A 13995-nucleotide genomic window follows, 5' to 3' on the forward strand; every position below is an offset into this window, starting at 1 on the left:
CTTGCCAAAACCCCATACTAGCCTGTTTTAACGTGCTCAATGGCTAATATAGTTAAGAAAACAATGGTTGACCAAGTAGCTAGTAAACAATCAGGAGTGGATAAGCTAGAGTCCAATTGAGGAATCACATTTTCCCAAAAAATATCTGAATCAAATTTTTTAAAGTTCATTTTGGCACTAATTGAGCCAATTTTGAAGAGTGTTTGAAAGATAATGTGAAATCTGACATAAAGTAGTCTGATCAAGGAACTGGTTGCCAATTAGATAAATATATCTGATGGTAAATGTGTGCATATAGCTAGAGTAGGAAGCTCCTGGTTCTGGGACTCCTGTGCCAATTCCATCAGGCACTGAGCAAGTTGACTGCTGCAACAATGGGGTCCTGCATTTGCTGCATAAGATACTGGTACTACCTGCTATCCCTTGGCAGTGAGCTACCTGTGGTGCATAGCTTGGGACACTTGCTTTTTCCTGAATTTTACATCTTGCAGTAGAGTAGGAAGCTCCCGGTTGTGGGGGTCCTTTGCCAATTCCATCAGGTGCTGAGCAAGCTGACTGCTGACATTAACGGGGTCTTGTATTTCCTGCAAAAGATAGCAGTACAGCCTGTCCCTTGGAGTACCAAGGAGCAATTGTATGTCCATTTTGCTATTTGAACTTTTGTTTTTCAATGGGGAAATGGAAAGTAAAGCCCAAGATTACCATGCCCAAGCTAGTCAGCATGTGGTCTCTGCTGCACCATGCAGTCAGCTGCCAATACAAGTATTATCTCCTCTGGGGGCATCCTTGAGGTCTCCTGAGCATACCCCTCCTCCCCTTCTTTGTCTTCCTGTTTGGTGGAAGGGTCACAAGTAGGTGCCTCCACTCATGCTAAATCTGGATTACTAAGTTACCAGCAGTTTTGAAAGACCTGGAGGTTAATCAACAGACTCAGCCATTAGGAGACAAGCAGGACACAACTTTGAGATATATGGCACTTAAACCAAAGGCAATGGGTGAGCTCAGATTTGATATATAAAGTTCCAGATGATAAGAGTTTCACAAAATGAAATTCATATTGGAGGGCTCTCTATGAAAAATACCAAAACCTGAAACCAGAGACAGACAAGATGACCTGGATAACAAGCACAGAAAAAGAAACATATGGATTTTGGGAGTCCCAGAACCTCTCGATTTATTGAAGATCTCTTTCCAATTGTACAGGATATTTATGCGACTGTGTTCCTGGCATTAAATATCTAGTTCATCTGGAAAGGGCCCACAGAAGTGTGGGATCCTGACTGAATAAAGTTAATACTTCCAGACCTATTATTGTATGCTTCTGATACTTCTCTGACAAGCAGACCATAATGCAAATCTATTATTATATATAGAAATGTGGATACATAAATTTTTCCAGATCTTTTACCACTTACTCTGGGGGGGGGGGGGGGGGGGGGGGAGGGGGGACATAATTTCAAGCCTTGAACACAAATTCTGCATACCAAAGGTATCTGCTATCATTAGAGCTTTCAATTTGAATTATTATTCTCCCATAATAACAATAATAAACAAATAATGTTTTGGCACTAAACCATCATGGTCCCCATCTACTGGGGAATAGAAAATCTCCACACCTAAAAGATGGAAAATCTCAGAAGGCCATAATGTACTTCAATTAAATATGACGAATTGCACGGATAGCTATTAAATGTCCCTTCTCATACAGAACAAGCAAATTTCTGATAGCTTTCCATCTTCAAAACGAACAATCGTTAAGAAGTAACTATTCATTTCAATCCTTTCTCCTCTTCAACTTTACCCAGATCTAATAAAGCCCATCTTTGATATGTACTCTTCTTCTTGGAGCCAGTAGGCAAGAGTAGGACGTTGATGTTGGCATCTTGGCCACAGATGCATTTCTTTAAACATTCACTATGGGCAGGTTGGGTTTGTTCTGGCCCCACTTTTATTTCTCTTTTTCCTTTTTTTTAGGGGGGAGAGGGGAGAGTAAAAGGGGAGGGGGCAGGATGTTAGGATATAAATGTATATGGCCTAATTCTATTTTTAAAAAAACACTAAGGGCTTTGTTTTCTAAGGTGCGTTAGCATTTTTAATGTGCCTACAATTAGTGCATGTGCTGTGTAGGCGCCTATAGGGATATTGTAGGTGCATACATGGTTAATGCCCATAAATGGTTAACACTTGTTAAAGACGTTAACGCACCTATAACGTGGCTTAGTAAACTGGGCCTTTAAAATTGTGCATGCAAATTTAGGTGTGTACTCAATTTTCACATACATTTTAATTGAATAATGAGCTAATTAGTGCTAATAATTGGCTTTATAACAATTATTGGCACTAATTAGAACTAATTTAAATGTACATATGTAAATTTATGTGCGGGACCCATGGCTAAATTTAGGCATGGGATCCGCACTATTAAGGAGGGTCATGGGCAGATCGGGGATATTCCTTTCGGCTATGCATGTAATTATAAAATAAAGTGGGATCCACGCCTAATTCAGGAACGAGCATTTACACCACATTTCCATTTGTGTAAATTATTTATTTGTTATTTTCAAAATGTATATCCCGCTTTATTACCAAAGTGGGTTACAATAAAAACATTCATAAAATTATAACAAACAAAAATACAATAAACTACAATAATTTCATTTAAAGATAATACAATCTCTATACGTCTTCAAATATTTCTTAAATTGCTGAAAGTCTTAAATGACCAGGCAGATGATTCCATAAATTTGCTCCTGCAATGGAAAAGGTTTGATTGTGTGTATCAGAAAAATGATTTACTGTGATACTTAACTGCTTTGCTGCCCCAGAGCGTAAGGACTGATTTGGTTGGTACTGTACATATGAAATTTTACCATCCAAAGTGGCTCAATCAATTGACAGTTGCTATTCAACTTTTTTTAATATACACCTATTTTTGAAATATTCAACTTTTTTTCAACTTTTGTTAACTTTTTTAATGTGTGTAAAAATAAGGAGGAAAAAGCCTCTGTATTCCCGTTTCAGTACATATTTGTGTCTGTTAACCGGGATGGAATCTTCATAGGCTAAAAAACCTCCTCATACTTTTAATCAACAAAAACACATCATTTCGACGAACACTTATCTTTTAGTGCCGTCCGTGCCGTTGCAATTTAGCTTCACTCTAATATGCCGACGGGGTCCCGTTTCGCCGTGCAGGCTTTCTCAAGGGAAACATCTCTTGCTACGATGTAAATCTGCTTGTTCAGCCCTGCCGTGTTCAGATACGGCAGGGCTGAACAAGCAGATTTACATCGTAGCAAGAGATGTTTCCCTTGAGAAAGCCTGCACGGCGAAACGGGACCCCGTCGGCATATTAGAGTGAAGCTAAATTGCAACGGCACGGACGGCACTAAAAGATAAGTGTTCGTCGAAATGATGTGTTTTTGTTGATTAAAAGTATGAGGAGGTTTTTTAGCCTATGAAGATTCCATCCCGGTTAACAGACACAAATATGTACTGAAACGGGAATACAGAGGCTTTTTCCTCCTTATTTTTACACACATTAAAAAAGTTAACAAAAGTTGAAAAAAAGTTGAATATTTCAAAAATAGGTGTATATTAAAAAAAGTTGAATAGCAACTGTCAATTGATTGAGCCACTTTGGATGGTAAAATTTCATTTGTTTCAAACTTAGTGGTATCGTCCTATTGTTTATTTTGGTTGGTACATAGACAGAACGTTCATGAAAAACTGTGAAGCTATGCCATACACTCGCTGGTGTATGAAAACCAATACTTTAAACAGCACTCAAAATTGGCATAATATGATCTTATCTCTTTACACCAGTAAGTAATCGTACCGCTGCATTTTGTAGTTTCGGTTCCCAGGCATAAGCACTATTCTATAAACCATGCCTAACTTTAAGTGGTTTATAGAATAGCGCTGAATGGGGTTTTTTTGTGCCTATTTTGTTGGTGCCACATATAGAATTTAGTCCATAATGTTCAGGTCTATATGTAGCTCCATCTACAGGTTGTGTTGTTGGATGCATCTATTTATATTTTAAATGTACAGATTAGAACCAATATTTACTGTTTTTCTAAATGGGTAAATTGTTTTCCTGGAATGTCAAGGAGTTAAATCATTCCATAATGAAAAGGGAGTGCTTCCCAAACTCAAAAAATTATAAATGGATGCAGTATATGTACAAGAAACTTATCTGACACCCCAAGAATATATAAATCTAACAGGTTTTGGCTTTTCTCATTTTTCCAGATTTCTCTCTGGTTTTTGCTTTCTGTAAGTTACATACAAGAGGTGTTACTATCTTACCCCCGTGTTTACTAAGCCATGCGGCAATGCCAGCACAGCCCATTCTAAGAATACTTACATTTTAACCCTGTACAACTATTCACACTCTGGGACGCAGCAAAAACTGTCCTTTGTAGGCATTTTACCTCAATAGCAGCTGCTTAAAGAAAGGAATCTCAAGCTAAGTGAAAAGCTTGAGGATCTGAATTAACCCCATAGGTAAAACCACATAAGACTTCCAGCAATCCCGGAGTCTTAAAAGAACTTATTCATACCTGAGGGGCTTTGAACACTTTAGAGACTACCATTATGGCCCACAATTTACCAAACAACACTTCTGTGAGCCCTATGAATAAGCACCTATGATTCTATGAATAAGCACCTGATACTGTCCGTTAAAGATAAAGGAAAGGACAATACTCGTTAAACAGGAACAAACAGCGATCGGTTTTGCCAATTACTATAGACAGCTATATTTCTCCCAGTCCAAAGTTTCCCAGTTAAGATATAAGCCACTGGCTAAATGCTTATCTTAACTTGATGAGCACGTCTGCTCATATTATTATTTATTGCATTTATAACCCACATATCCAAACATATTAGAACTGACGCTTTGAACTTTATGATGTTCATGAATCAATTTCAGATCTTAACAATCGGCAAAGATCATTTACCTGTGGTGGAATGACAGAATAGTATACTGGTTCAAGTTTTTATGATATCACCATTCACAAGAACCTCTCTGTACGATTGTTGTAGATAATTTTCATTTTGGCAGGATAGATAAGGCCAAACTTGGCTTCAATGTCTTTTAAAGGTTGGCACAAATTATTTCTTTAGCGCTGTCATTTTGGCAAAATTTGCTACTCTGAGAATGTGTTTACCTTGGAGTAAAAGATTATTTGCAACTCATGCTGCATTCAAAATGGCCAGAGCATGTTGATAGCCGAGTAGCTTGGCTACAATTGGCCTCAGATATTTTTCTGTGGGTAAAGACCTAGAAGGCACAAGATGTGCCCTTCCGATTTCCAATGCAGGGCTACATTGGAAGCTGAGCAGGCTAGGGAGCTTTTCTGTGAGAAAAAGGATAGGATCTGGCCCTTCTGTAGTCTTGGGAAGCCCAAGAATACGAATATTGCATCTTCTGTTACTACTACTACTTAACACTTCTAAAGCGCTACTAGGGTTACGCAGCGCTGTACAGTTTAACAAAGAAGGACAGTCCTTGCTCAAAGGAGCTTACAATCTAATGGACAAAATGTGCAGTCAAACAAATTGGGGCAGTCTAGATTTCCTGAATAGAGGTATAATGGTTAAGTGCCGAAGGCGACATTGACGAGGTGGGCTTTGAGCAAGGATTTGAAGATGGGCAGGGAGGGAGCTTGGCGTATGGGCTCAGGAAGCTTATTACAAGCATAGGGAGAGGCGAGGCAGAAAGGGTGGAGTCTGCAATTGGCTGTGGTGGAGAAGGGTACAGAGAGGTGGGATTTGTCCTGTGAGTGGAGGTTTCGGGTAGGAGAGTAAGGGGAGATAAGGGTAGAGAGGTAATTAGGGGCTGCAGATTGAGTGCATTTGTAAGTTAGTAGGAGAAGCTTGAACTGTATGCGGTACCTGATCAGAAGCCAGTGAAGTGACTTGAGGAAAGGGGTGATATGAGCATATCGGTCAAGGCGGAAGATAAGACGTGCAGCAGAGTTCTGAACGGATTGAAGGGGGGGATAGATGGCTAAGTGGGAGGCCAGTGAGGAGTAGGTTGCAGTAATCAAGGCGAGAGATAATGAGAGAGTGGATGAGAGTTCGGGTGGTGTGCTCAGAGAGGAAAGGGCAAATTTTACTGATGTTATAGAGAAAGAAGCGACAGGTCTTGGCTATCTGCTGGATATGCACAGAGAAGGAGAGGGAGGAGTCGAAGATGACTCCGAGGTTGCGGGCAGATGAGACGGGGAGGATGAGGGTGCCATCAACTGAGATAGAGAGTGGAGGGAGAGGAGAAGTAGGTTTGGGTGGAAAGATAATAAGCTCTGTCTTGGCCATGTTCAGTTTCAGGTGGTGGTTGGACATGCATGCAGCAATGTCGGATAAGCAGGCCGATACTTTGGCCTGGGTTTCCGCAGTGATGTCTGGTGTGGAGAGATAAAGCTGGGTGTCGTCAGCATAGAGATGATATTGGAAACCATGAGATAAGATCAGCAAGCCCAGGGAAGAGGTGTAGATTGAAAAAAGAAGGGGTCCAAGGACAGAACCCTGAGGAACTCCAACAGAGAGCAGGATGGGGGTAGAGGAAGATCCATGAGAATGTACTCTGAAGGTACGGTGGGAGAGATAAGAGGAGAACCAGGAAAGGACAGAGCCCTGGAACCCAAATGAGGACAGTGCGGCAAGAAGTAAATTATGATTGACATTGTCAAAAGCGGCGGATAGGTCAAGGAGGATGAGGATGGAGTAGTGACCTTTGGATTTGGCAAGGAACAGGTCATTACAGACTTTAGTGAGTGCCGTTTCTGTCAAGTGTAGAAGGCGAAAACCGGATTGAAGCGGATCGAGGATGGCATGAGAGGAGAGAAAATCAAGGCAGCGGCTGTGAACGGCGCGTTCAAGTATCTTGGAGAGGAAGGGTAGGAGGGAGATGGGGTGGTAGTTGGAGGGACAGGTTAGACAAATCCTCTCTCTGTAATTTTAGGATGTCACGATCATGCTTTGCTCTGTAAGTTAGCTTTTCTAAGAAGGATTTCGATTGCATTTCCAAAGTATCAATATTATGACACACTTCTGAAAATTGGGCTGTTAAAGATGAACAGCCTTGGTGGCAGCAACCTGCTTAGACATTATAGATTCATTTCTTGCAAAAGTAGCTCTAATTGCAACTCTGAAGTTTTTGACGCCATTGTTTCAGGCTTGCCCGGTTCTGGCTTTGACCTCTTGTCAGACGGGGAAGAAGAAGGAGGGGAATCTTGCTTTGCACCTCTATTTGTGGCCATAAAAAGGTGGGAAACAGAAGATGAAGAGAAATAATATCCAAAAAAGAAGAATTATTCAATTTTCTGGACTTAGAAAGGATCTGCGTCTGCATGGATCGCTGGCCAAACTCTGCCCCTCAGGCAAAAATTTCAGTAATTCTAAATGAGGGCAATGATATAACACTTTGTATTAACTACAGATCTATATCACTACTAATTGAAGATCACATTACAATCTTGTCCTATAGATTAGAGAGTGTATCATGCAGTTAATACACCTTGTAGTACATAAAAGAAGGAAAAAGCCCCACAAAGCAACAGCTGAGAGTGAAAAGTGAGGCAGTAAAACAAAAAGCAAAATGGTAGTCAATCCAAAATATCAGTAGACCTTTAATTTACAATTCATCAATAGGCGTAGGTGACACAGAAAAGGAACTCAAGAGAACTCAACACGACTGTGTTTTATCAAACATATGGCTGCATCAGGAGTCATGCAATTCTAAAATGTGTCACAAACTGGACTAGGTGATGAATAATACAATAACAACTCATCCTAAATACCAACTAACAAAACGTACCTATACAAAAATGTATTCTTTGTGTCTTGTTTATGCTAAATTATCCTGATTTATAGTTTAATATTCCTAATTGTTCAAGTTAATCTGTCATGAATAAAGTTTAACCTAATTCCTTTCAGTTCCTATCATAAGACAAACTTTCTTTCCTGTAACCTAATCCACTGTCTCCTCTTCCTCAACTATGTATTTCTCTTCTCCGGAACTGGTAATCACCACTTACGGAACTATGTAAGCCTATGTAAGCCACATTGAGCCTGCAAATAGGTGGGAAACTGGGCTATTGCATACACAAGAACATTCGACAGACTGTTCCCCTTTCTCCTCGTTTTTAGCACTCTAGAGCACGTGAAAGTAGAGAGGTGGGAGGCTCAGTCGGGATTTGTACACTTCACCTTTGCTTTTGAGGAAGGGCAGAGCAGTCCACAGCCTGTTGGATGTTCCTGTGTATGCAATAGCCCTGGCTGGCTCTTTCATGATTATTCATCATCTAGCGCAGGTTGTGACACATTGTAGAATTGCATGACTCCTGATGCAGACATATGTTTGCTAAAACATGGCTGTGTCGAGTCGCATGTTCAAGGAGTCCCTGGTGCTAAGTTTATGCTGCTTCAGTTAGGGCTTTCTGTTCCTGCTTATTTGCTTTGTACTTTATTGTCCCCATTCTTTTTTATCTCAAGAATGGGACCAGTTATCAGTCCTTGTTATACTAATTTTATGGTTTTTGGTAAGTTTAATATTAATTTGATTATCCTCAAAAATTTATGGAAAATAATTTTTTTTGTCCTTACTGGATTCTTTTGGCTTCTCTTAAGTGGTGTGCCTACCCACACATAGTGGTGAGCATATGTTAGATGTAATTTTTTTATTTTAAATTGAAAGCTGTCCACTCTTTCTGTGCAACCTATTTGATTCTGGGGCAGTGGTATGCTGGAGCGGGCTCCCACAGTCTCGCATGAGCCATTTAAGTTTTTAATAATTTTGGGAGCTGGTTGTTAATGTATGCCCTCCCCATGGCTACTTTAATAACTGGATCCCAAAATGTGGGCTCAGGCCCCCTCCTGAATTCTCCTTTACTTTGCTGGCGGGGATGCTGAGCTCTGCCAGCCACGTAAATAGACTGCTGCTGCTCCCTGCTGCTTGTTTCCAGCTCTGAGCAGCAGACTGGGACTTCTTATGCATGCTCAAGAAGTTCCAAAATGCTGCTCAGAGCCAGAAACAAGCAGCAGGACGTGGTGGCAATCCAGCAGGTATGCCTAGCATACCCACACAAGGGGGGAGGAGAGAGAGGCATGCGTTGCCCCCCAGTTCACCCATGCTGCCCCCCCAAATTGCAGGGTTGGCTATGCCTGGAGAGAGCGCCCATTGTTAAAAACTTACCAGCACACTCCTGTTCTGGGGTTTTGCAATTTCCCTGAGATTCTCAGCATAGAATACTAGTGAGATGTAGGAAAGAAACTTAAAGAACATCAATCTTGAGTGACTGGCAGCAAAGTATTAGTTGTTTAGTAATGATCAAGCTATTGTTTGGCCCATATGCATTTCATCTTGCATACTGCATGTCACCATCAGCACTGGTACCACTCTGGCACCAGAATACATCTTTGAATCCTTTAGCTGTATGTAAAGAGCAAACTACTGCTTACTTTAAAGACTTTAGGCCTGCCATGGCAGCTTTATTATGATCAATACAGCTGACAATTCAACTAAGAAGATTTTTTATGCATTGAATTCTCTGTGTTCTGCTTCTGTCCAGACAGCTCAAGTAGCACCTTTGATTTTTTTTTTTTTCAGGAGGATGCTGTTCAAGCCTCTTCCTCATCAAGGAAATCACTTAATGTAGTATTAAAGGAGGAGTTGACAGATGTTAAGCTTAGGGTTAAGTTGCCACATGGAGTGAAGCTTAGGGTTAAGTTGCCACATGGAGTGTTTTAACAAGATCTCTGCTTTCCCACTCGATAAAATTATGAGTTCTACATCTGTCCTTTTGCTCTTGATCCTTTGTTCTTAAAGAGTCTTGTCCCAGACCTTCAACATTTTACTCTTTCTACTATATATACTAGTCTGGAAACTGGTAGCCCCCTGATACGTGCAAGGAAGCACTAATTTGCCTGGCTTTCAAAAACCCTGCTTTTGACCCTTCTATCCTATATAATAATTCTCACCTCCAATGTTCTGTGCCTGGGTTGAAGCCACATTCTGAAGTGGTCTGCTAGGCTGTGTAGATCACATGACTTTAGTAGCTGATCGAACAAACAAGTGGCACGTGCAAAACAAAGAAACAAACAAATCAGGCTCGAGGCTTTCAACAGCTGGCACGCTCGAAAGGCTCGAGACTGCCTGCCGCACTCCACAATCAACTGCTGTCATGCGGAAAAGGTTCGAGACTGCCTGTCGCCCGCCCGAACTTCCCACGCTAGCAAATCACCCTCAGAACACGTACCCGCTGAGCACACTGCCAACCTCACAATATGCAAACCCAAAACTGCGCCCGTCCTAAACTGCCAGCTATATAGACAACAGTGCCGGCCTCCAGAAGACCCGTTCCGAAAAGACACTGCCGACCTCCCGAACAGCACTCCCACAACTGCGCCGGACTTAAACAATCAGCTCTGAAGACAACAGTGCCGGTCTCACGAAGCACCGTGCTGAAAGTGCCACACGCCATCAGAAAAAAACGCAAGTTGCCAACACAATAACTGGCAGTTTGCGACCCTGCCGCCGTCCCGACCCTAACGACCTCAGCGAATGCACTGCAGAACCAACACTGACAGAAGAGGAAACTCCTACTGCCATAACAGAGGCACCTGACAGGCAGCTGCAAAATGAAAACGAAACTGATCAGGGTAAGTGCAGCGACGAATTAAGACAGCTGAGAATTGAAAACCAAACCCTTTAGGACAAACACACACACACACACAGTTTGGCTCACTGAAGCTCTGAGTAACACACAGACACACTCTCTCTCTCTGTGAGTCACTGTCAGAAACACACTCTCACACACACACACACACTCAGTATGTCTGTGACACACACACTTTCAGACACACATACACTCTGAGTCAGTGCCCACACCTGTGCTCCTGCAAGGGCTTGCTGCAAGAAGGACGATATGGAGAGAGAGACACACACACACATACTCTGTGACACAATATCTCTGTGTCACACACACGCTCTCTCTCTCTCTCACACACACAACCAGTCTTGCACTCTCTGTGTCACACAAACACATACACTGTTTTCTGGTCAAACACACAGACAGGATTGTGGATGTTACTGGAAGAAAGGAGCGAAGCAACAGCACCCGTACATTGGCACTCTCAGAAGTCTGTCACACTCTATCTCTCTTTGTCAGAGAGACACACAGTCTCTCTCTCAAACATACAGAGTCCAAGGAGAAAAAAACCCCAGAAAATCCAAAATCCATACTGTAGCACAACGTAGCTCAATGTCAGAGAAAGACACACTGTCTCTCATACACACACACACACTCTTTCATTCTCTGTGTCTTACTGTCACACACACTCTCTCAAACACAAACATCCACACTCTGACTCTACAAGCAAAATCTTCATGGTGCAAACAAAAAAAAAACAACAACAACCTTGCTAGCGCCCGTTTCCTCTGAAAAAGAAATGGGCCTTTTTTACTAGTTTGTCAATAATTATCAACATTTCTAATATTCCATTTATTGTTAAATACTGGGGGGAAAACAGTTCTTTTCCAATATAAGCATTATCTTAATGCTACCAATATTCTATATCCTCAATAATTTGGGTAATAAATTTTGTTAAATAAACCAATAAACTAGCTGCTTGGAATGTTGTGTTATATATAATTCTGCTTTATAGTTAAAGCACTTGGGCTATGTAAGTGCGAGACCATTTAGAAACAATCACATTCCTTAGACATCATCTATGTTTAATCTTTTTAGATTTCTATTATGTGTATAAGAAAAACTGTCAGTTTATCTGCTCTTCAAAACACATGGATCTCCATAGAGAGGAACTATGGCAAACTGCAGACCATTTTATTAAAATGAATTTAATTTTGGCAAGGTGATAACTGACTAGTACACTGGTTATCCACAGCCTACCTTGGGGTTTGCTAGACATTTTAATTGTATGGCAGGGAATAAGAGAGTTATTACGTTCCGGTGAAAAGAACTAAAAGTTAACTTTGATATCTGTACCTACGGACAAAGTCAGTTAGCTCAGTGAACATATGGCTTATTAGTTTTTAATAGTTCCTTTCCAAGATGATTCTAGCTGCTTCATTTTGAAAGCAATGTTTTTTTGGATGTTTGCCGTTGAACAGAAAGGCCATCTGTCTACATAGTTGAAAAGGAGTTGACATTTTTGATTGCTCTTTTACTAATCAAGACACAGTAGAAGATATTTTGGATATACTAATTAACCAGTGACAGCAAAAAAACCCTGGGGTTTGTGATATATTGCCAATGTTGTATTATAATCTGCATTAGAAATAGCTCTACATGTTATATATTGTAATAATGAGAATATGGATTTATACAATTCATTCTATCTGAACAGGATCACAACAGAATATACTATTTAAAGAACATTGAAAAATACCTGCTGCTATCTCTAGAAAAGATAACTTGTCAGGACATCATTGATAATTGACATGTACTGCAGAATCCGAAGAGAAGAACCGCTGTTGCTATCTAATTTCTAATGAACTGATACACATAGAACCAAAATGACTTACACTAGCAAGTAGAGAAGGAGGCATGGATTTGTTCTGACACAGAAAAACTCTCTTGACTTGTGGGTCTGTGTTCTAATCGCTAAGCCATACCTCCTTCCTGTACTGAATGAATTATACATGAATTACAGATGGTACACAACTCTAATCATTCAAACATATGCAAACATCCAGACCCCTGGTTTACAGAGGTGCTGAAGCTGATTGGGTTGAAAGATGTAGCTGCTCCACTTCTTTAAATGGAATCACCTACAAATTCCCCATTAGCGGTAACAAATATCACCGCTTGGACAGTTTTAGTCACTGTAGTGAAACAAAGAAACTGAGTTATCAAACACTTCCTTTTAGCACAGATAGGAAGAAAACAGTTGATAGAAAAATATTTGTCATCCAAGTATGGTATATTATTTTGTTCTCTGTCCTTTATCAAAAAATTTTTTCACCCCCAATGATTGTAACTCTAAATGATGATTAATCCCCAAATTATGTTTTTCCTCAAATTTAAAATGATTTCATTCTAGTTTGAGCATCTCTGGAAAAGGTGACTAACGTCTCAGATGCAAGAAGTGTAGAGAATGGCCAATTTTTCATATCATGAATCCATAAACAGCCTGAAAAAATAATGTTTGAACATCTGTAACTTTTTGTTTTCACATGATGGAGTTAGGACGATAGTATTACAACAGTTTGTTCTAACAGAATTCATTAAAACTTCATTTTTAATTTCTGATGACTTTAGTTATTTTTTTTTAGATTAGACTATCCAGCTTATAATCAAAAGTAATCGCCGGCTATTTCCCGACACAAATCGGGATATGGCCGGCAATTTCGCAAAAGCGGCGAAAAGCGTATAATCGAAAGCTACATTTGTGATAGCTTCGCCGCTTTCCATTCGCCTCGCCGGCGAAAGTTCAAAGGGGCATGTTGGCGGCGAAGCGAAGGCGGGAATGGGCAGGCTTGGGCGTGGCTACCAGATGGCCGGCTTTCGCGGATAATGGAAAAATAAAACCCGGCGATAAGCAGTATTTCGCCGGGTTTACTTGGTCCTTTTATTTTCACGACCAAGCCTCAAAAAGGTGCCCCAACTGACCAGATGACCACCGGAGGGAATGGGGGATGACCTCCCCTTACTCCCCCAGTGGTCGCCAACCCCCTCCCACACTAAAATTATTAAAATACAAACCTTTTTTGCCAGCCTCAAATGTCATACCCAGCAACCTGACAGCAGTATGCAGGTCCCTGGAACAGTTGTTGTTGGTTGCAATGGACTGCAGAAAGGCAGAGCCAGGCCCATCCCCCCCCCTACCTGTTCCACTTGTGGTGGGTAATGTTGAGCCCTCCCAAACCCCCCAAAACCCACTGTACCCACATGTAGGTGCCCCCCTTCAGCCCTTAGGGCTAGGGTAATGGTGCACACTTGTGGGCAGTGGGTTTTGGGGGGGATT

At 41.1% G+C, this 13995-nt stretch overlaps 1 protein-coding gene across 1 annotated transcript in view; it reads right to left on the minus strand.

Annotated features, from left to right (window-relative positions):
- Nucleotides 1–434: 434 nt before the first annotated feature.
- LOC115476821 (teneurin-2-like) overlaps nucleotides 435–13995 on the minus strand; it is a 301411-nt gene continuing 287850 nt past the window's right edge. Inside the window, exons 3-4 of the mRNA XM_030213397.1 lie at nucleotides 9203–9258; nucleotides 435–584 (exon numbers count right to left, since the gene is read on the minus strand). Coding sequence (XP_030069257.1) covers nucleotides 435–584; nucleotides 9203–9258 — 206 coding nt within the window. The remainder of the gene's footprint in view (nucleotides 585–9202; nucleotides 9259–13995) is intronic.

This window comes from Microcaecilia unicolor, chromosome 8, assembly GCF_901765095.1.
Source record: "Microcaecilia unicolor chromosome 8, aMicUni1.1, whole genome shotgun sequence".
Taxonomy (NCBI): domain Eukaryota; kingdom Metazoa; phylum Chordata; class Amphibia; order Gymnophiona; family Siphonopidae; genus Microcaecilia; species Microcaecilia unicolor.